General features: G+C 39.2%; 1 protein-coding gene and 1 pseudogene across 6 annotated transcripts in view; one reads left to right on the top strand and one right to left on the bottom strand.

The window, feature by feature from the left end:
• SLC4A7 (solute carrier family 4 member 7) overlaps positions 1-24,715 on the top strand; it is a 114,134-nt gene that overhangs the window by 19,812 nt on the left and 69,607 nt on the right. For 4 of the 6 annotated variants that reach the window (XM_020807891.3, XM_073003430.2, XM_078377319.1 and 1 more), the window contains exon 2: positions 24,074-24,155. In XM_020807891.3, coding sequence (XP_020663550.1) covers positions 24,074-24,155 — 82 coding nt within the window. Of the gene's footprint in view, positions 1-1,415; positions 1,657-24,073; positions 24,156-24,715 lie in introns of those variants that run through there. The other 2 variants (XM_078377320.1, XM_078377318.1) reach the window with 1 other exon arrangement.
• LOC140701533 (U1 spliceosomal RNA) lies at positions 12,215-12,367 on the bottom strand (annotated as a pseudogene).

The following is a 24,715-nucleotide window of genomic DNA, read 5'->3' as shown; positions in this document are numbered from 1 at the left end:
TTAATGGGCAATGAGACTACAACTCCCAGGGAGGAAATGGCAACAGCTACCACTGGAAGCCATAGCTGTTAAAGAAAATAGCTGTGAGATACCTTCTCAAAATAACTTTGTGTTTTACTTTGATAATAGTATATTTGCTTAGTCAGGTGAGAATTAGATGCTGAAATAATGAAGAGTGGCACTTTGTTCCATGATTTGTTATACATATTGTGTCCACTGATGTCTCATTTCATTCTTATGACAAATTAGACTCAGGTTTGAGCGCACATGTTTGTGCAGTTAATGCTCACTTTGATTTTAAAGAGTACATAATGTGCTTTTTAGTAGAGGAGTCAGTTGTGCTTTCAGTTCTTTTTAAAATTTCTCTTGGGTATCAAGTTAAAGTTTCAGAATTTTATCCTAAACAGGTTGTGCCTAATTTCAGGTTGTGTAGTTTAGTACAGTACACACTGTCACAATGATACAGAGAGGACTGTGCTTGATATGCCAGAAAAGGTCTGCTGATTACAAGCTTCTATAAAAACAAAATCTTAATTGTTTTACTCTTTGCTGAGATTTTATTGCATTCATTGTACCTGCATTATCCATCTGCTGGTCACATTCCTGCTAATGCTCACCTTTAAAATAATCATCTGTAGCAGAAGCTGCTTAAGCTGCCTTTTGAAAACTACAAGTGGCTTATTGTAGTGAAAAATAGTCACTTAAAATAAAATTGTATGATATATAATTTCTGATTACTTTTGTCTATAGTGAAATTCCTATACAAAACAGAGATATATTTTGTGTTCAAAGGTAATGACATAAAATTTCAAGATTTGTTAACATCAGTTCAGCCAGTATACAGTTGACAAATCTGCTTCAGTTGTATGTCTCCCTTGGTCTGTGACTCAGACTTTTGTGTATTAGACTAGAACCTGCTCAACAATGGAGGTCATGGGAGTGATGGCAGAGGTAAAACCATTCTTTTAATATCTTACATACCTCAGCAACCCTGCTATAATAATTACCATAAGTCAGAACCAATTTGACACCATATAGTAACAACAAAATGACTTGACTATGTGGCTTCTAAGAAACAAAGATAGAAGAAATATAAAGATTATTTCATACATTTGTTCTATAAAGGGATTGATCCTCACATATTCTTTTAATGCAACACTGAAAGAGCTTTTTTAGGATTAAAATACACGAGGAAATTTGCTTTTAAGAACACCTCAATCCCACAGTGTTTGTATCTTCAGTTTTGGGATTTTATTATGAAACATTTATTATGAAACTTAACTGTTAATAGGAAAACATTTTTCCCTGAAGACTCTTCGTTATTGCTGCAGCTAAATGTTAACTCACAAACCACATAATTTCAGTTCCTTTTTTGGTGTTCTCTGAGTGAAAATTGAAGGCATGCCATGTTCCTCAATTCTGCTATTCTGTGACCCTGTGCTGGTTATAGTTACTAGCTTGGAAGATTAAGTATCCTTGCAAGATAATTGGCTGGAACCAAGCCTTATACTGGTGTACATCTGTGCTGGGTATAATGTTATAAAGTAGTTAAGGAGAGGCTGATATCTTGGAACACAACGCTGCAGTCTCACATAAGAACATTCTTTCTTTGGCATCAGCATGGAAAGAAAACATCTAGACAAAGAGCTGCTACCTGTATGTAAAACCATTACTTTTTCTTTTAAAAATACCCTTTAAAATTTCTTGAATACAATTAATGAATATCCTCACTGTTTCTATTGCATTATTTTTGTGTGTGTGTCAGGTTCTTTAAAGAGTAGTGTAAGAAACATTTGCTGCAGATTTGTCATGTTGATGTTCAAATGGCAATGAAATTTGCATATAGGGAAAAATCCAGTTGTACCATTGTTCTGTGACTTCCTCTTCTTTAGCTGTACAAAGTATCTTTCAGTTGAACACTTTTAATTAAATGCTGTGGCTTTCCAACAGCAGCTCAAATGAATAAAGTTGAGACTTTTTGTGAAATGATACTAGATTTATTTTTCTGGACCAGAAAAATTCTGTACACATTGTTCATTTTTGGTAACTAGTAAAGATTTCATATTTTCTGTCATAAGTTTTGTTATTACATTTTTTGTGCTAAGATTTCTATATTAAGGTTTAGAATGGTAGCTTGTACATGTCCTGGTACTATTAATTGACAGTGGAAATCTTGTTTTGTTTATAACTGTTGCTTAAGATGGATGCAGATTTGATCTGATTTAAGACTAATCCTCACCCTTATTAGCATTAGAAGAGATTGCTTAGATTCCACACACCCTGTTTGTTCTATGTATTAGTTTGAATATTGTTGACAAGATATTGATATAAATCATTCCATATAAACTAACTAATTATAATATACAATCAGATAATATATTTCCCTGCAGCACTGTCTGTACTTGTCATTTTTAAAATGTTTTTCACTTTGCGCCTTCAGCTATGGAAAAATAGTCTGTATGTTATAAATAAATGCAAGATAGCGAAATATGCATTGTTCAAAACATACGTTAGGTTATTGGGGTAATGCAATCACAAATATCTTAACCCAGCCCTATGGAAATCCTTATCAAGTGTGAACTTAATTATGACCCATTTCAGTGATTTTTTTTTGCTTTTTCTGCTTTTAATGTGCATACTAGATCAGGTTCTTCCCCTGTCCTTGGGACAGAAAGTCCTCTTTCTACCATGACGTCACCCCATATTTCCATTCTAGCCACTGGTCTTAAAAAACATGCTGAGAAGTATTCACTTTTCTTTTCCACATGTAGGTCTATCCATCAGATTTGTTGCCTATCTGAGAGTGTTATACCAGTTCTTAAAGTCTCTGGCAGGTAGAACTAAGACATGTTTCATCAAGTGCAAGAGTAGGTGGCAACAATTTTAGCAGATTAAGGAAAGGAGCAAGGTCACTGAAATCACCCCAAGGAGGATAGTGTCAAGGAGCACAGTGGAAAATCAAATTCTCAACCTCTGGCTGTTCAGCCAGATGCTTAAATCACTGAAATATCCAGCAGTTCATTCTACTTGCTTCCTCCATTTCATATCTCTTTCTTTCAGAGGACCCCTACTGAATCATTGCTGAATCATTCCTAAAGTCTGAATTCTCCTTAGGATCAGATCTATACGGAATCAACTTTCTCAGTCACCCAAAATCCAAGATTTAGTCAGAGAATCCTGTTAGCCCATCTTTATTTCCTGGCCTGGAAGCTTGCTAATCTGTTCTTTCTTGAGATGTGTTCCCAAGATTTCCCTTTGTTTGCACTGTTCTCACAAGAATTACAGTGTCTTGTTGATTTTCTCCAAGGTAGTCTAAGACTAAGGATAGGTCATTTCTATCACTGCTAAATCTATCCTTGCAGAGTATTTTCCATACACAGTAGCAAATATCTTTCTTCTTCTTCTTCTTCTTCTTCTTCTTCTTCTTCTTCTTCTTCTTCTTCTTCTTCTTCTTCTTCTTCTTCTTCTTCTTCTTCTTCTTCTCTCTCTCTCTCTCTCTCTCTCTCTCTCTCTCTCTCTCTCTCTCTGTATGTGTGTGTGTGTGTGTGTGTGTGTGTGTGAGAGAGAGAGAGAGAGAGAGATGTTTTGGACAAGATTTTTTTACTCTCCACCTGTTTATAGCAGCTTCTGCATCACAGTTTGCTTAGCAGCTGCCTCCTTGAACCTGCTATACTTTACACAGACCTTGTGGTACCTAACAGCTTGGATCTTAGAGCTCTCTAGTGCACTTAATAGCCATCTTTTTCCCAGCAAATGTATTTTACTTCTAGTGAAAATCAGGGCAGCTCATTTAATGTTTTCTATTTGAACTCTTGTGTGTATTTCAGTTTTTTGTTTCCAATAAAATTCCTCTGCTGAATTGCGCTTTGTGCTGTAGATATATTGAACCCAATGCGTGTTAAGACACTAGCCAGGGTTCAGAGATCCCTTACAGCTGTGTATACTGAAAACATCCTCCTCCTCCTCATTGGAACATATCAAGGGGGTTCTTTGTCACCACTGCTGTTTGACATCTCACTAATCCACAGGTCAATAATTTTAAATAAAACTGGATTGGACTGCCATATTTCAGAACCAGCAGGAGAAAACAATCATCTGTTATACATGGACGACCTAAAACTGTATACAAAAAGTTCCACTGAGATAGAATTGCTGCTAAACACTGCAGATATTTAGGGAAGATATTAAAGTGAAATTTGGCATTGACAAATGTGCAACTCTGTCTATACACCATGGCAAGATTCAGAAACTAGATAGGGCAGAATTTAAAAATGGCAATATTATAAAATTACCATCAAGTGATGAAAATTGTAAATATCTTGAAATACTAGAAGCAGATAACATCCTGCACACAAAAGTTAAAGAATTGCTAGAAAGGGAATATATCACATGGCTGCGGAAAAATCTTAAAATCAGAACTAAATGGTGGAAATACAATCAAAGCTATAAACACATGGGCAGTTCCAGTAATTAGATACCCAGCTGGAATAAGAGACTGGACCCAAAATGAATAAGAAGAATTGGATTGAAAAACACAGAAACGAATGAACATGCATCACACACTACATTCAAAAAGATTATATTTACCACAAAAATTGGAGGCCATGGATTACCGCAAATACAGCAGTTAGTAGAGGAGGAAAAAAGAAGCCTAAATGATTACCCATATTTTTCCATGTATAAGACACCCCCGTATAAGATGCCCCCTTTTCTAACCCAAAATTAAGAAAGCAACATTTTAAACATAAAACATAACACATTTTTATTTAGTAATTAGGTAATATTTACATACCAATACTGTCATATTATGCATCACACTTTATTTAGTCTCTGGGCTCAGAACACTTGGACATTAGGAGTCCCTTTTGCATCTGAGCATGGTTGCAGTTGGTTTGTTCAGCATCAGCTGACGTCAGTTACATAAGGCTTGTGATTGGAGGAAGCTAAGCCTCCTGACTAGGAGGCCTGTTTGCAGAAGCAAGGTATGGGCCATTTTGTTCTCTGCTCAGTTTCCATGTATAAGACTATCCTCAAGTTTTAGTCTAATGGTTTTAAGAAAAAGTAGTATACACAAAAAAATATGGTATATCAGTACAAGCAGAAAAAAAATAAAGTGGTGAAAATGGAGAATATTTTGAAAACAAAAGAAATAAAGGCTCAGTATAAGAAACAACAGTTTGAAAATAAACAGTTAGAAAAATAAATCACTACATGGACAACACCTGAGAAATATTGATGGAAAGCACGATAATAATTCAACATTGGTATGGCTAAAACTAAAATTTAAGAAAGAAACTGAAAGCTTGATTTTTGCTGCACAAGAACAAACACTCCAAACCAATGTAATGAAAGCTAAGATTCAAGGAATTAGTGTTAACAGCAAATATCAACTCTGCCAAGGAAAACATGAAACTATATCACACCTCATCTGTGGATGTCCAAATATTGCACAAGCAAGTTGTGGATATAAAAAGTTTACACACCCCTGTTAAAATGTCAAGTGTCAGTGATGTAAAAAAATGAGACACAAATAAATAATGTCAGAACTTTTTCATGAGACCTATGAACTGTACAACTCTGTTGAACAACAAACTGAAATCGTTTAGGTGGAGGGAAGTAAAAATAAAAAACCCAAATAATATGGTTGCATCTGCGTGCACACCCTCTTATAACTGGAGCTGTTCATGTCAGGATTTTGTTCTTTTGGTGAACATGGAGTTATATTTTAATACTGTAATGAAGTGCAGACTCACGAATTTAACGTGATGACTAACAGCATAGAGGTGAAACAAGCTGATATAATGCTTGATTGTTAAGCAAGACCAGCTGTAAATGGTGAAATATGATTGGTTTTTCTGGGTATAAATGTAACAGAGAAAGAACAGACCTTTGCCACTCAGCAGTAAGTCTGGTGGTCATTTTGCTTCTATGCATTATTGCTCTAAATGTTGTTATGCCAAATGTACATTGCCATGTATATATGTTTAGCCATATCCAATATATTATACTACTGAGAACTCTCTCATGTCATTTTCTCCCCACGTCTGAGTCTCTTACTTTGCTGGAATGGAAGCAGTCTGATAAGAGGCTCTATAACTAGTGTCCTTAGTTTCAAGGCTTGTCTTTCAAACAGAGTGCTCTTGCCAAGCTTCACATTCAACCTGACTCTATGAAGTTTTCTTGAGGCCAGAGCCTCATTAAGTCACATTCAAACTCATGTTAAGTAGGATTCAGTACACCCATGCCATCATTTAAAGTGCCTCTGAGGAATCCCAAATAAAGATCAGTTGTGCTAGTAGGCCTTTTCTTACATTTTCTTAGTCATATCCTACAACAGAAGCCATGGCCAGCAGAGAGCTTCCAAAGCTTCAAAGGGATCTCATTGTTAAGAGGTATCAGTCAGGAGAAGGGTACAAAAGAATTTCCAAGGCATTAGATATACCATGGAACATAGTGAAGACAGTCATCATCAAATGGAAAAAATATGGCACAACAGAGACAGTACGGAGAACTGGACATCCCTGCAAAATTGATGAAAAGACTAGAAGAAAATTAGTCAGGGAGGATGCCAAGAGGCCCACAGCAACATTAAAGGAGCTGCAGGAATATCTGGCACGTACTGGCTGTGTGGTACATGTGACAACAATGTCTGGGCTGTGGGGTAGAGTGCCAAGATGGAAGCCTTTTCTTACGAAGAAAAACTTCCAAGCCCAGCTAAATTTTGCAAAAACACACTTGAAGTCTCCCAAAAGCATGTGGGGAAAAGTGTTATGGTCTGATGAAACCAAGGTTGAATTTTTTGGTTCTAATTCCAAAATATATGTTAGGCACAAAAACAACACTGCACATTATCAAAAGAACACCATACCCACAGTGAAGCATGGTGGTGGCAGCATCATGCTTTGGGGCTGTTTTTCTTCAGCTGGGACACGGACCTTAGTCAATGTAGAGGGAATTATGAACATTTCTAAATGCCAGTCAATATTGGCACAAAACCTTCAGGCTTCTGCTAGAAAGCTGAACATGAGGAGGAACTTCATCTTTCAGCATGACAACAACCCGAAGCATACATCCAAATCAACAAATGAATGGCTTCACTGGAAGAAGATTAATGTTTTGGAATGGCCCAGCCAGAGCCCAGATCTGAATCCGATTGAATATCTGTGGGGTGATCTGAAGAAGGCTGTGCACAGGAGACGCTCTTACAATTTGACAGATTTGGAGCGTTTTTGCAAAGAAGAGTGGGCAAATATTGCCAAGTCAGGATGTGCCATACTGATAGACTCATACCAAAAAAGGCTGAGTGCTGTAATAAAATCAAAAGGTTCTTCAACATAGTATTAGTTTAAGGGTGTACACACAGATGCAGCCATATTATTTCAGTTTTTTATTTTTATTTCCCTCCATCTAGAGGTTTTCAGTTTGTTGTTGTGATGGAATGCCAATGTCACTCCTGTCATTCATAGCTGAAGCTCAAGTGCAGGAGCCTATCAGAGGACAGGAGGGGCTGAGTCAGTGAGGCAGTTGGAGACAGAGTGGGGAGTTAGAAAGAAAAAGAAGGTGAAAGAGAGAATAAGAGTGTGGGGGAGAGAAATTGAATAGTCAAGATACAGTACATAGAAATTGAATAGTCAAGACAGATAGAGAACTTGAGAGAACTGATATTATTAAGTTGGTTAAAGTGAATAAAACAAAGAATTGAACGTGAACGTGTAACCAAAGATAAGAGGTTTTAAGGAGTGATTCTATACAATGATTAACATCTGTGATTCAAATTGAATCTAAATAAGTTATGTTGGCAGCAAGGTGTCTCCTTCAAGTACAATGGTGCCCCACTTGATGACAATCCGTTCCAGCAAAATCGCTGTAGAGCGAAATTGTCGTCAAGCAAAATAAAAAAAAACAATTGAAATGCATTGAAAACCGGTTCATTGCATTCCAATGGGGGAAATACCTGCTCGTTTTGCGAAGATCCTCCATAGGGCAGCCATTTTCCAATGCCTGTATAGCGAGCAATCAGTCCTGAAAACAGCGGGGAGCCATTTTGCATAACAGGCGGCCATTTTGAAAAGCCGGCGATCAGCTGCTTTTGTTCGTCATAATACAAAAAACCGGTTCCCGAAGCAGGGAACCGATCGTTGTCAAACGAAAATCGCCCCTAGAATCATCATTTTGCGATTGCAAAAACATTGTCAAGCGATTTCGTCGTATACAGTGGTGCCTCGCATAGCGAGGTTAATCCGTTCCAGATTAACCTTCGCTATAGCGAAACATCGCTGAACGGGACAAAAAAAGCCATTGGAATGCATTAAACATTGTTTAATGTGTTCCAAATCGGCCCAAAACTCACCGTTCAGCGATGCTTCCGGGGTCCGGCAGCCATTTTCGCGCCCTCGGTAACCGAGGGGAGGGCGCGAAAACGCGTGCAGCCATTTCGGGCGTCCGGCAACAGCCGATCGCCCAAGGGCAAGAGGAGGAGGAGGAAGAGGGAAAGGGGGGCGGACACACCAGCGCGCGCTACTTCCTTTCCTCCATCTGCCTGCCTGCCTGCCTGCGTTCCTCCCCAGCCACGGCAGAAGAGGGAGGAGGAGGAAGAGGGAAAGTGTGGGGGGAGGAGGACGAAGAAGGGGGGCGGACGCATGAGCGCGCGCCACTTCCTTTCCTCCATCTGCCTGCCTGCCTGCCTGCCTGCGTTCCTCCCCAGCGGCGGCAGAAGAGGGAGGAGGAGGAGGAGGAGGGAAAGTGTGGGGGGAGGAGGACGAAGAAGGGGGGCAGATGCACGAGCGCGCGCCACTTCCCTCCCTCTGCCTGCCTGTCTCGCCGCCTGCTTTTCTCCCCGGCCAGCACGGCCCCGCATCACTCTCTCGGCGGCGGCGGCGGCTCCTTCCAACGGGCCCCCCACATGGAACATCGGTAAGCGAGTTTTGCCCATTGGGGCCGATGCTATGCCTCCGCATTAGCGATCCCGGAAAAGGGATCGCTATGCAGATTTGTCGTTATACGGTGCACTCGTAATACGAGGCACCACTGTAATGAGAATAGTCAAGCGGGGCACCACTGTATTGTGCAAGTATGTATAGGGATATCCACTGGTGGCAGTGAATGAAAGAGAAAACATCACCAGAGTGAACCTTGGTTTGGGAAAAACAAACGGGGAACACTGGGTGGAACATCACAGTTGTTCAACTGAGTTGTACAGTTCATAGGTCTCATTAAAGGTGGAAAAAGTTCTGAAATTATTTATCTTTGTCTCATTTTTTAACATCACAGACACTTAACATTTTAATAGGCGTGTGTAAACTTTTAATATCCACTGTACAAAATTAGACATGAGTGTGACAAAATTAGTGCAGTGATCATTATGCAACAAATATAACTTGCCAACCTCCAAAAACTCATGGGAGCATCAGGTGGAGAAGGTGTCAGAAAATGAGGAGGTCAAGATCTTGTGGGATTTTTAGATCCAAACTGATAGACACCTTGAACATAGCACAGCAGACATAGTAGTAGCCAATCAAATTTATTGAAGAAGTCTAAAGGCCATTTCATCAATGATTCACCATATACAATAACATTATTGAATTTTATAAACTTACAAAGGATCGGCTCTTACATGAAAAAAGGAAATTGGATCACATGTATCTCATATATACTCAGAATTATATCAGTCAGGTCTTCAATCTAAGATAAATTACTATTAATCCTGCAAAGCCTTGATTGAAAATCCTTATAGAACTCTGCTATAAAATTAGAAAACATTTATCTTCTTCCTCATTCTTTCTAAGGGAGGCTGCCTTGACCGCATAAAGAGCAACCCTCTGTGTTGTGAACATGCTGGATCCCCACAAGAAGTAGTCTATTTTTCTCTCGTCATCCCATGTCCTCATCCTATTAAAAAGCAGGGCAAAGTAATGTTTTTTAATATTAGCATATAACTGACAGTGCAGCAAAGTAGTAGTAATACAACGAAGAAATGTCTGGATCATTGCAATTCCAGGGGAACTGAGAGTGGATTTTGTTTCCGTATGTCTGATGACATGGAAAATCAAATTCCCAGCTTCTGCAGCTAGATGCTTAAACCACTGAGATATCCAGTGGTTCATTCTACTTGCTTCCTCCATTTCATACCTCTTTCTTTCAAAATACAATTGTTGTTTAGTCATTAAGTCATGTAAGACTCTTCGTGACCCCATGGACCAGAGCACTCCAGGCCCTCCTGTCTTCCACTGCCTCCCGGAGTTGGGTCAAATTCATGTTGGTAGCTTCGGTGACACTGTCCAACCATCTCGTCCTCTGTTGTCTGTCCCCTTCTCCTCTTTCCTTCACACTTTCTCTCACTTCCATACATCACTGCTGGAAAAACCAAAATGCAATAGTTACTGTTTAAGTTGCTGCATGGTTTTGTTTTGTTTTGTTTCTTTGGATTTTGCCTGATATGCTTGCACAAAATAACATGGCTATCACTTCTAAATCTTCAGTATCTACTTATTAGGTTAGTTTACAGATATACTAAAAGAATAATTTGACAAGCCATCAGCAAAATCATAAAAGCAGCAGTGGCAACTCCTGTAAGTTGTAAAATTTCTTAGGAAAACTAACAGGTCTTTGCAGAACACTGAAAATCTGTTAAAATAGGTAGGATGAATCTTCCTGTAAGAAAGAGTTCCAGAATTGATATAGCATAATGGAGAAAGCCCTTTTTCCAGTTCACATCTAGTTCGCCTCAAGTTCTAATCAGAACACTGGTACAGTAACACTTTTTATTAGTGGGGATAAAGAATTACTTTTTCAATATGCAGTGAGACTTAGAATGATTTATCCTTAAATCAGGTAAATAAGTCTTGCCTTTCAGATAAACCTTGCTTATTGATAGGGATTAATATGTGCTTGCATTAATATTAAGCTACAGAGTAAAAATGTGCATTAATATAGCATAAACTTTTTGCTGAATTGTGTTCATACTTGGATGTTACATGATGAAATATATCAACAATTTTCACAGTTCTAAAGGTCTGTGAAAGGACCCTGCTCCCTGCCCATATCTGAAGAATGCTTAGTCAGGATGTGACAGTCCTTTTTTGTCCATGCCTGATAATACTTTGCTTGGAACCAAACATTTGGTTCTCACTATTTATTTTCCTAATGAGGTGAATTATTTCTGTTCTGCCAGGCAGATTTTCATTTTTATAGATGTTATGTCTGGTATAAATTTCCCTGATTCCACCCCACCCACCCCCAGTTTTTACATTATTGCCATAATTTCTGTTATTTCATATGAAATTCTTTTGAGGTGTAAATCATTTTACATGGTGCAAATGCATCAAAATAGTGAGGTATATGTTCTTGTAAATGATGGCCAAAATCCTTTTGCATAGTTTTATCAGAGGAAAGCAAATTGTGTAATTTGGAGCAGTTTTGCACTGGTAGTTGTTCCTGTTTGGATTTTCTGGAATGCACCAACCCATTAGAGTGGTGCATGCCTGAAAATCCAAGTAGGGACCCATTAAATGCCAGTGCAAAGGTATTGCAAGTTACACATTTAGCTTTCTGTGGGTGCAATCAGTAACAGGATTTTGGGCAGGATCAGAATGGAGTGTGCTCATATGGCTAAAACTATTTCAGATTGGCATTAGGCCATAAAAAGTGTTGGAACATTTCAGTTCAAACATTGTTTAAAACTTACTGAAATAAATCATTTGACACTATAGATTAGAAAAATAATAATCTCAATTCATACCTGTGAATCACATTTACAAGCAAAACAATGAATACAAAGTGGAAGTATAAGGTGACATGCTTGACATATGTGCCAAGTGGAAGCCCTAATTTCATTTGAATTGGCTGTAACTACACATGAAAGCATGTCTAATTGTCAGAAGATCACTGAAATATCAATTTACCCTATTTTTTGCCCCATAAGATGCACTTCCCCCCCCCAAAATAGTGGGGGAGAAAGTATGTGCGTCTTATGGAGTAAATACAGTTTTAAAAAACGGTTCAGCCGCCACCACCCAGAAGCCTCCCACTGCCATGCTGGGAGGCCTCTGAACTGGCACCAGAGACTGCTTGTTGTTTGGACCTCACCATTGTGCACTGCTGGCTTTCCAGGATCTGCTTCCTGCAGCCCACCTGGAAAACCAGCAAGGCAAATAGCAGTAGGCAATGAAAATAGGCAAGGACCAAAGGGAAAAAAAAGAGTGATTCTAGAAAAACCCAGAGAAACCACAACACAGTTCCCCACTTAGGCAGTTGATTTTCCTACATTTGGGGAAATCATAGGGGTCGGCACATCCAAAGTGCAATAGATGAGCCTTACCCTAGGAAAACCACTTTTACAATAATGGTATATCCCCTGCCAGGTATGAGTTGGAATAGCCCCTGAAAATTCTTCCCCTTTCTATGCCCTATCCCCCAAAGGCATGGTGACCCCCCGGCTGCACCTCCTGATCAGAACAGGGCTGCACAGCCCCAGTCCTGAAAGAGGCCAAGAGACCTACTCAGTGTTTTGGGGTGCCCCACAGGACCCCCATTAGGGGCTGGAATGTTCCTCCCACAGTCCTCCAGTGCACAGATATTAGTATACCTAATATGCGGGGAAGGCAGGGAAAGCGGGGAAATTCAAACTTTCAGTTAGTAGGCTGCTTGTCTGCTTCCTTGCTAGTCCAACCTGTTAGAGAGTTGGGAGAGACACCTGGGACTGCCTGGCATTGTCATTTTAAAATGTAAAATTTAGTTTAAAAACTGCTTGTGTAGAAACGTGCATGCTTGCCGTAAAAATCTGCTTGTTTTTCTTTAAAAGCTGCTTGTTTTGGGTTAAACCCTCTTTGGGTGAAAAGGTGCTCGTTTGAGTTGAAACCTGCTTGCCTGGGAAGCTTTTCAGACCAGCACCGATCAGCTGTTAGGTGGGGAGAGGGGAGGGGCCAGGAGTGGAGAAGAGCACAAAATGGCTGCCTGCTGCCTGCTGGCTTTTAGCTGTTTGGGGCTCTTTTTTGACTGTTCTGGGGTCTACCAAGGCACTGTGAAGAGCCGGGCTCAGTCTACAGTACCTGGTAAGTGACTTTCTTTTAATTTTTTTAATGTTTCTGACCTTTTTCCCCCCATAAGAATGCATTAATTAATTTCCAATGCATTCTTATGAGAAATTTGGATTCGACTTGCAAACTTTTCATCTAGTTCTGGGCATCTAATAGAGAATGTATTTCCAAAGGGTGTTGCAGCAAGGAAACTAACTGTGCCTCGTGACTTCTAACTGGATTACAGTACCTGCTTCCTGATTTCAGCTACTATAGTTTGTATTCAGTTTTTTTGGCTCGTCAAGAACATTGTTCATGGCTTTGTGTGGCCTAACCTGTTGTGCCTTGCATGCTATAAATGTTCAATTCTGTCAGAAACCCGAGATTTGGTCTTATGCTGAGCATGTGCTACTGCTGGTGAATGGGTTAAGCTTTGTGTTGCTGTTCTTTTGCATGACCTAAAGGAAATAAGGAAAACCAGCCGTTAAATAGTTTAATTCCACTATTTATCCTCCACACAACTAAAAGGGACCTCTCAATGCACTGCCAAATCAGACAAACCATTTCTAACTTAATATAGGCTTGAGCTGTAGATGGGCAGAGTTGTACAACAATCTCATCTGTCATTGACACGTTTCTATAAGTATGGGGAGGAGGTGGATGAAAGGAAATGTAAAATATAGGTAGCGTGGTATAGGTCTTGTCACTGGCTGATAATGGTCTATATGTACTTGAATTAAATTTATGGTACATAAACTAGAGTACACCAAGCTTTAAGTCTCTCCATTTGTTAATGACAATGGTAATGGTTCTTAACGCCACTGTTGACTGCTGTTCACTTTACATGGTTCAAATGTTATTCTGTTATAGTTTATTAAATATTTTATTACACTATTTGGTTCAGAATATATTTTCCCTGTTTTCCTCCTCTAAAAATTATGTGTGTCTTAAGGTCTGGTGCATCTTATGGAGCAAAAAATACGATAGTCTGTTAAACTAAGAAAGTCTAAAGCATTTTGAACTCATTGTATTAAAATATGTCATAGGATCAGACATTATTTATGTGACCTGCTGAACAGTTTTTCTTTCATAATCTATGTAATGAAACTGCATAATAGCAGAGCAAAACATTTATAGAATGGACTTCTATGAGATGTGACAATGACTGGTAACATACCATATTTTTCTGTGTATAAGATGCCCCATGTATAAGACAACCACCCTTTTCTAACCCAAAATTTCATTTTTTGCAAATGAAAGCAGGAATCAAAGCGCTTTGATGATTCCTGCTTTCCCCCTCCACTTTCTTCGTTAAAATATTACTTCTAGGTGGCAGCTGAGGTGAGGGAGTTCTTGTGAATTGTCAGAGGAATCTGGCAGAGCTACTTCAAAAAAGAAAGTTTAATTAGATTGACCTGGCAGCAGTCTAATAAAGCAATTTTGATGTTTTTATGTGTATCATAGTTAAATAGACAAATGAGTGATGTTGGAAGAATTAGAGGCGTTTAAATCAACTTCAAGCTAAAAATCTAATTGTTTTAATGAAATCTTGCAGTATACAAATGTGTTAAAGTGTCAAGGACTGCATAGAATAGTGGAATAGAAAAGTGGAATGCATCAGTTGAAGTCCTTATCTTTACCAGTTGTTGAGGGCCTGCCTAAATAGAAAAGCTTTTGTTTATAGATGGAAAGATATTATCAGGGAGGTGTTCAGTGTAACTTCCCTTGGTAGAGAATTTTGTGGTCTGGGAGCAGCCACTCAGAAGGCTCTATAATAGTGTCCTTAGCCATCGTGCCTCTGAAGATATGAGAAGGGCCTCTCCTGCAAACCTCAAAGCTTGGGGAGACTTAAAGAATCTGGTATTCTAAGTAGCCCAGACTCGAACATTACAATGTTTTTATAGGTTGGATACACCATTTTGAAATGGTCTAGGACTGGATAGATGGCCAGGTTGGTACAACAGTAAAGCTGTTGTAACAGAAGTGATGCTCTCTATACCTGACCTCCCTCAACAGTGTGGCCACAGCATTTTGGATCTGCTGAAGGCTCCAAACGGTTTTCAAAGGGAGTCTCGTGTAGAATGTGTTGCAGTAATCTAAACAGGACAGAGTGGTTTTTTAAAATTAAAAATGGATTTTAAACTATTTAAATAAAAAAACTGATTTTAAAATTTAAAACATGATTTAAATCATTTTTTAAACCATTGATTTTTATCCATCTTGAAACAGGGTATAATGAGGATATGTGTACGTATATCTGGACAGATCAGGTGTCTTGAAGAATTGATGCAGCTCAGACACTAGATTTACATAAGTAAACCTAGGGTCCCAGCTGCATTCATTTTTCAAGGTAAACGTATTCATAGCTGCTGCCAAAGTCTGGGAATCAAGGCTGAAGAAATCCAAGAATACTCTCAGATCATGAATCTATGAACCTTATCTGGATTAAGGTTCAGTTAGTTTTCCCTCATCCAGTCCATTACAGATACAAGGCACTAGTTTACAACACAGCTTCCTTGGATTTAAGTGAAAAGGGGAAATAAAGCTGATGGCACTGAACTCAAAATATCCAGACATTTGCTGAAACCCTGTTGCTTAGCATAGTAAGTTGAAGCTAAAGTTCGCTCATTCAATTAGTGGAACTTGATTGACTCACCAGATCCCCATTGATTCAGTGAAATTTCTCCAATTGTAACTTACTATGCTAAGCAACAGGATTTCAGCCAATTTCTTATGCCATTTTTGTAGCATGGGAGGCAAGTGGCGAAGGCATCAAACAGAAATTCTCCAGTATTACATTCTGATTTTGTCCTTGCGAGGACCAAAACGACTAGACACATGTGGTGGACCTCACCTTCCAAAGGATCATGTCAAGCAGCACAGATCGAAAAAATATGTATTAATACTTGTCAAAGTTAAATTTCTGAGAACTATATCAACCTCAGTATAAGGGGCAAAACTTCCAACCAGATCTAGAACTTGACAGTTTATTTAGTGCTAAACATATAGCAAAACACAACAAACAAAACCATAAGAAGTGGGACTTAAGTACACAAGGAACCAATGGCTGCTAATAGTTATTCTTGGAATACTGTATATTGGTTATGTTCACACAGTAGTTTAATAGGAGGTTTTACAAGAGCATTTATAGGGACGTGGTGGTGCTGCGGGTTAAACCACAGAAGCTTCTGTTCTGCAAGTTCGGAAGACCAGCAGTCATAAGATCCAATCCACACGACGGAGTGAGCTCCCATCACTTGTCCCAGCTCCTGCCAATCTGGCAGTTCAAAAGCATGCAAATGCAAGTAGATAAATAGGTACCACCACGGTGGAAAGGTAACAGTGTTCCGTGTCTAAGTCGCACTGGCCATGTGACCACAGAAACTGTCTACGGACAAACACTGGCGCAATGACTTGGGAACCAGGATGAACAGCGCCCCCTAGAGTTGGACACGACTGGACTAAATGTCACGGGAAACCTTTACCTTACAAGAGCATGCATTCCTTCATGTAATCTAATCTTTGTATTGTAATCTGATTTTTACAGGTATTCTGTTTTCACATGATAGAATTTTGAAGATCAGTTTTCTGTGTTGAAGCTGGCAAGGGACCCCTTTTACATACCTATCAATTGCAGCTCAGGACATAATAAATATTTCAAACTGGTGTTCATTTTTCTGGGCATAGTGGGAGTCATTTTGCTGCTGCCGCCGCCCAAATGCCTCCTTCAGCACCACTGCCAGGACTCAGCTCAAGCTCATGCTGCTGCCTTGTCCGCTGCCAGGAAGGAGCCTGTGATTGGCACTGGAGGAGGCGATCGGGCGGCCACAGTCAATGGGCAGCCACAAGGGCCAGCTGAGCACTGCTCCTCCTTCGCCTCCACCTCTGCCTTCTGATGCTGCCACTGCCGAATCACCTCCAGTGCCACTCGTGGGCTCCCTTCAGGCAGTGGAGAAGGCAGCAGCGTGAGCTTGAGGTGAACCCTGGCAGCAAGCGGCGCTGCACCCTGCACTGGGCTGGCATGGGCAGCAGCATCGGCATGGCTCACATACCTGCAGAGAGGACTTTCCGTGTCAGCGGGTCAACTTCTGTGTATAAGATGACCCTCAATTATTGCTCTACAGTGGTGCCTTGCTTGACGACGTTAATTCGTTCCAGCGAAATCGCTGTAGAGCGAAAACGTAGTCAAACAAAATTAAAAACTCATTGAAACGCATTAAAAAACAGTTAACGCGTTCCAATGGGCGAAATACCTAATTGTCCAGCAAAGATCCTCCATACAGCGGCCATTTTTGGGTACCTGTCTTGCGAAAAATGCCTCCTAAAAACATTTTGAGCAGCCGGCGGCCATTTTGAAAACCTGACAATCAGCTGTTTCGATCGTCGTAATGTAAAGAACTGATCATCGGGAAGCAAAAAAAGCTCATTAAAACATCGTTTGCAACTGCAATTGCAAAAACATTGTCGGGAAGCGGATTCGTTGTTATACGGGGTAATCGTTAAGCAGGGCACGACTGTATTTTAGGAAAAAGTATTTCTTATACATGGAAAAATACAGTACATACATACATACATACTGTACATACATACTGTACATACTGTACATACATACATACATACATACATACATACATACATACATACATACATACATACATACATACATTCTACTACTACCTGAACACAACTTTAACAAATGTTATTGTTTGTCCAAAACAAATTAAGCAGATCTTGTTTTTGACCACTGTATTACAGTACTATCTCGGTTTCCGAAAACCTCAGTTAATGTAATTTTCGGTTTATGAACGGTAACCCATTGAAAATAATGGCTCGGTTTACATTGTGGTTTTTTTTTTCCTTTTTTTCGGTTTGCAAATAAAGTTTCCCCAGGATGCATTGTGCCAAGAGGTTTATAGCACCAGCCCCGTTACTGTGGCAATCCACGTTTCTGTTTACAAATTTTTGGCTTTATGTAACGTCCCGTAGAACGCATTACATTCGTAAACCAAGGTAATACTGTATCTGCCTTCAAATGTTCTTGAATGTAGTACCATTAAGGAAGAATAGCATTAATTTAGTCATTGATGGATGATAGAATTTAATATTGTGTGATAGTTTAAAAAATGTGGAGAGGAATAGCTAGCAGCCCCCTTTTTCTCAAGTTTTTTGTGCAATATTTTTAGAATTAGGGAATTGCTGCTTATCACGAGCATTGTGGCACAGTGATTACACTGCTGTACTGCAGCCAAAAACAGTGTTCACGACCTGAGGTTCAATCCCAGATAGCCGGCTCAAGGTTGACTCAGCCTTCTGTCATTCTGAGTTTGGTAAAATGAGTACCTAGCTGGCTGGGGGAGGGCAATGTGTAGCCTGCATAATTAACTTGTAAACTGCCCAGAGAGTGCTTTAAGCACTATTGGACTGTATATAAGCAGCACACTTTGCTTTATCCCTATCTCTGTACTGAGTACACAATTTTCTTAGAATCACTATTTCTCTGTTACCAGTTACAGTGGTGCCTCGCTAGACAGTTACCCCGGATGACAGTTTTTTCGCTAGACGTTGACTTTTTGCGATTGCTATAGTGACTTGCAAAACAGTTATTCCTATGCGGGAATTTCGCTGGACAATGTTTGGTCCCTGCTTTGCAAACCGATTTTTGCTAGACGACGATTTTGACAGCTCCCTCTGCACTCACAAAACAGGTGTTTTCGGGACCTAAGCTTCGCAAGACAGCAATTTAAACAGCTGATCGGCGGTTCGCAAAGCGGCTTTCTTATGGCCGATCTTCGCTAGACAACGACGATTCTTCCCCATTGGAACGCATTAAACAGGTTTCAATGCATTCCAATGGGGAAATGCTTTTTGCTAGACAATACTTTCGCTAAATAGCAATTTCAGTGGGACGGATTATCATCGTCTAGAGAGGCACCACTGAACTCTGTTACTATATCCTTGGTTTTAGCATGATGACATGTTCCTTGACTTTGTTGAAGTTGAGCAGATCTTTCCTGATGGGAGATTGCCTGAGAACACTATGGCTATATCTGGATGAACAACTTTTTCTTCAGAAACTTAATTCACTTTCAGGAGAGAAGTGACTGGCTGTATCACTGCTTCCTTTGTGTAAAAAACAGGATACAGAAGCCAACTTTGTAGCTATTGCTATTGATGGCTTTCTGGCTTGTCTGCTCCCTTGCAAACAAGGAGCAGTGCAACTGTGTATGGTTAAGCCTGACACAGATCTGATATCAGTTTTCATAGCCTTACAACCCTTTGTGTTTGTTAACATAGAACACATTCCACCATAATTATTTTTAATTTATATACATGTTTTCCAAGCAGTGTGCTTTACAGTTTGCAATAATATATCATTAGTGTAACAACAATCCAAACATTTCATTAATTACAAACATTACATCAGAAATCACTTTGTCTATAATGCAGTCAGTATCAGCCGTTGCTCCATTAATATTTTTTATCAATAGTATACAGCTTGAAGATAAAGATGTCAAGTATTTCTGCAGTGATATATTTACAAAAACAGCTAGTAACAGTTGCTAGCAACTGGTCCCTAAAGTACCAGATTTTAGAAATTATAATCAGTCTTTTATATGATTTCCTTCATGCTTTTTTTTCATTCTGGCACAGTTCTTACAGCTCCAGTAGAGACAAGGTGATCCATACTTTTATTCTAGATGTTGTAGGTGCTTCTAGATGGCTTGTGCTGCTTGCATAGATATAGCCACCTACCCTAGAAATGAGGTGCTTTCTTTTTTTCCACAGCAAACTTGCACCGTTTCACAAACTACTGTATGAGAATAAGTTCTTGCTCTGAGGAGCATACAATCTGAAATATGTTGGAGGAGGTGTAGTGAAGGAGGAAGGAAATGGAAGCAGTGCTAAACCAATAAATATGCATTTATATTTAGAATTTGTAGTGAAAGTATGTATTTCTGTTTTTTTCTTTTAATATTTTTAATATTTTCAAATAAGTGAAACTGTGGGTACCAATCCCATGGATGGGAATCCTACTGTTCTTCCCTTTCCTTATTTTTATTCTAATAAGAAATATGAAGCTGCTGGGAAAAAGTTGCGAGTTTAATTTTAGATGGAATTGCTCTTGTATCCATGAATCAACAAATGTTGCCAATCACATGTTTGTTCTTGTTAGTACCATTGCTTTCCATAAATTGGTGTCAGTTATTTTGCACTTTGTAACATCATTCAGGGAAAGGTCTATAAGTGGCTCTTTGCTCCCTTTTTGATCTCCAGATTTGGAGGTTGGGAGAGAAGGAGAAGGTGCTATGTAACATAGAAAAACGAGTTTGTTCCTTTCACATTTTGATTATGGAAGGGAAAACTGTGTGCTTTCATAGTGCTCTATGTTTCTTTTTTATCTTGCAAGAGCAGAGGTATACCAAGATATACTTCCTGGGCAAATACGGAAAAAAGTACACTGTACAAGCTGAAATGTGATCACATATCTTGCGATATACAATTTCCAAAAACTTCTGAATTAGCAATGCCTGAATTAGAACATTTCCTACTGTTAAATTGATTTGTCTTTATCTACTCCTGACCTAACCTAGAGAGGGGAGGTGGGGGAGTGGTCTAAATAGATCTGTCTTCTGCTCAATTTTAATGCTGAGTAAATGTAACAGGAATCTTGTGTTAGTAGAGCACTTTTCTTTGGATGTCAGACACATTGTGCGTACATTATCTAAATAACCTCCCTAGGACAACCCCTTAAGATAGGCTAGTATTACAGTGGTGCCTTGCTTAGCGATGTTAATCCGTTCTGGAAAAACCGTCGCTAAGCGATTTAATCGCTAAGCAATTTTTAAAAGCCCATAGAGAAACATTAAAACTTGTTTAATGCGTTCCTATGGGCTTTAAAACTAACCTTATGCGAAGATCCTCCATTGCGGCGGCCATTTTCGGTGCCTCTAAAGCGAGACAACACAGCGGGCGGCCATTTTGGAACCGCCGATCAGCTGGCTGAAAATGGGGGTTTTGCGGTGATCACTTCCCCGCGATCATCGTAAAGCGATTTCCCCCATAGGGGCCATCGCTAAGCGATCGCTCTGGCGATGGCCAAAACCCCATCGCTAAGTGATTTCATCGCTCAACGGAGCGATCGCTAAGCGAGGCACCACTGTATATTATAGTATATAATAGCAAGGCTGTTAGGAATGTTTTCTCTCATATACACAAAGAATTCATGAGGGATTGCACATTTGGTCACCATCTATGTACAAACATTGATATTTATAAAGGGCCTTTATAGGAGGGTGGATCTTGTACTAATCATGTTCCTTCCTGGAGTTCCTTGCATGTTGGGTATAGTGTATAAGGCCTCTTCTCACACATATAAAGCCCTAAACGGCTTGGGCCCTGGATACTTGAAGGACCGCCTCCTTCCATATGAGCCTACCAGGCTATTAAGATCTAGCCAGGGGGCCCTTTTGAAAGAGCCATCCCTCAAGGAGGTAAGAGGGATGGCTTGTAGACAAAAGGCCTTCTCGGCAGCTGCCCCCAGACTATGGAACGCCCTCCCAACTGAAATTCGCCTGGCGCCGACACTGATGATATTTCGGCGCCAGGTCAAAACCTTCCTGTTCCAGAAGGCTTTTAATTGAAATAACATTAACTGTGGGTCTTAATGATGGCAATTTTAATTTTAATTGTATTTTTTAATTGTATTTTAATTGTATTTTAACTGTATTTTGATCATTTTATTTTATCGCATTGAATTTTAATTGTTGTAAGCCGCCCAGAGACCTTTGGGTAGAGTGGGCGGCATATAAATTAAATAAATAATAATAATAATAATAATAATAATAATATGACACACTTGGATGTTCAAATGGGATAGTCAGAATACTGGGTGCATCAGGAACAGTGCAATGGAGAGAGGAAATTGGGTTCCGCTAATGCAGTGTCCTCATATAAAGCAATGTGTTTTTTGGCTAAGCTGAAACTTGATATAGTAATTTTGTATGCTGGCAGGGTAGATAAAAATCAGTGATTCTTTAAAATCAATTTGATTTAAATCAAATACACTCTGGTTACTGGTCAATCTTATGTGCTTCTTTTGACATTACTGTCAAAATTCATAGTTCTTTGCAGTGCTGCTTTATTGCCAATTCACTTTAGGTTTTTATAAAGAGAAAAGAACACATGATTATCATGAAGAAGCTGATGAAGATCTAAATGAAAAGCTTGTTTTGAGATCCTGTTTTAAATATTTCCTTAGAAGGACACTGCTTTCTCTTGTCATGTTCAGTGAGAGGCTCAGTCATTCTTATTTCAAAGACTTGGAGCTAAACACTTGTTGGACATGGCAGACTATTAAAATGGGACTCTTGTTTTATTCTACCAGCTAGTGTGAACAGTGTGAAACTACACCAAAGGGTGTGATGTTTCCTGAAAATGACCTTGCGATATGTGTGCTTTGACCAACCGTATAAATATAAGAAACTATTTTCTTTCCAGGAAGCATGAGGAGCTCAATTTTTAGTTTTTTTAGCCATGCTTTCGAGATGTTGTGTAGGTGTGGTTGCAGTGCATCTGTCCTAACCATGCTTTTTCTAGCGATAACAATCATGATTTGACATTATTATGCTATAGATCTTAATCTTCCATCAGTTCTTTGGCTTATCTCTGAATGATACATTTATTGAAAAAGGCAATTTCCTCCCAAGTTTGCTGTTGGGAAGGGGCCCTTTTTTCTTTCTTTCTTCTTTTTGCATTGTGATTGCAGTTTTCTCTCCCATGCAATGTTCCCTCTAAGCCACGTGGATGTATGCTGCTCCACCGGGTGTGTGCTGCTGAGTGAATGTATCTGCTCATTTGCTTCCATTTGTCGCTGGAACTCCACACACAGGGATGGAGCCTCCATGCAGAGCTCTGAAGAATTAGCAGGAACGTTGCTGTCATGCTTTCTCACTTGTGCAACTTTATGGTTTTAAATAAACAATGACCAGAATGTTATTTGCAGTTAATGTATTTGTAAGTAAAATTGTGTGTGTGGCAACAGCAAGTTGCCACTAATCAATGAGATGTCAGTTGTTGTCCGGGGTGTGTGTTCATTGCGTGACCAGGAGTGCAGTGAACACCTCATTAGTTAATATCAACTCAGTGCTACAGTTTATGTCATTTCACTAATGCACATATTTTCACCAATAGAATTCTGGCCAATTTCTTGCAGTTTCATCTGAAATCATATACCATTGTTATCTTTGTTCCTTGTATGTGGTATTTTTTAACATCAAATAGGTGTAAATTTGTGCAGCGTCCTTATTTAAGAAAGATTTAAGTTTAAATCTTAAGGGTTTCTATCCTTTTGTGGCTACTGCATAGATTCCTTATAATTGCAGTATTTCACTTTTTAACAGTATTGTGTACTGTACATCTAATTTTACATGGTATAAGTGGCCAATGTATGATTTGTGAGTGGTTGTTCATTTGGAAAAAGAGAAAATGGATTAAAATTGTATTGTACAAAGTTTTCTGACAGTAAATGAGAGAATTCTCTATCAGTGTGTTGCACTTATATCTCCCACCTTTCTCTAAAAAGCTTACAGTAAATGTTCCTCCTCTCCATTTTTTCATTGCAACAACTGTATGAGTTAGGTTAGATTGGATCTTCATAGCGAAGTGCTGATTTGATCATGAGTTTCTCCAATACTACTACATCAATTTAACCACTATATCACACTGGCTGTGTAATTACAAGCATTCTGCATATTAACAAGAGGTATATAGCTCAAACTAGATTTCAGGTACCTAGTAAACCTTCTTCTGCCTTTATTTTAAATTGTACCTTTTTATAGGTTTGAGAACAAGAGGATCTAACTAGGCTTTCAGTGGGTGAAGCTTTTATTACCATTAGTATGGGTTAAATTAAGCATGTGACAAAAAGCTGCATTGATCCATTAAATATTGAAAAGTATATCCATTCTGTACCAAACTGCTCATGTCAGAAAATGAATGTTGATAGGAACTATCAGTTGTGTATTATAGTTATGAAATCCAAACTCTTCATATTTATCTAGGGCCATGATGAAGAAGCTGTTGTTGACATGGGTAAAATTAGCTCTACTATCAACACAAATTTTGAGAAAGAAGAACTAGAAAGTAAGTGTGTATTCTTTCTTATTGATATTAATTTTGAAAGTGTAAAAAAGTGAAATGAATTACAGTTCTCAAAAGTTATGCTTGCTGTCTTGCCCTGGAATTGCATGGTTGCTCCTATGTCGTTTGCTGTAATGTCCAGAATTTCATTCACTGTTAATAAGCTACATTGTATTATGTTATAACAATTGCTATATATTGCTGGTTCTTGTAGCTAGTCAGAATGATGTGATCCCTCTGCAAGGAAGATTTTGTTCCCCAAACTCAGCATGAATCAAGAACAATCCATTTCCTCACCACCTCTGCAGCTTCCAACCCAGCTCTCCTCATCTGAGAGGAAGTCAGGGCTGCTTAATCTGGTGTAGCTCCCCTCCCCACAAGGATCTATGGAGTGTATTCAGGACAGAGAATCAAAATGAGCCCCAGGTTGGAGTTCAAAAAGATGAAAGAAATTGTCTGTATCATTGTACTTCTGTTGTACTTGTAGAGTTAAAATGTTTGGCTGACTATGGGTTTATGCTATCTTCTATACCTGCTAAATATCTGGAAAATACTGGATAAAA

The sequence above is a fragment of the Pogona vitticeps genome, chromosome 6, assembly GCF_051106095.1.
Source record: "Pogona vitticeps strain Pit_001003342236 chromosome 6, PviZW2.1, whole genome shotgun sequence".
NCBI lineage: Eukaryota > Metazoa > Chordata > Lepidosauria > Squamata > Agamidae > Pogona > Pogona vitticeps.
Note: the sequence above shows the minus strand (reverse complement) of the source record. Positions and strands in the feature narration are given on the sequence as shown.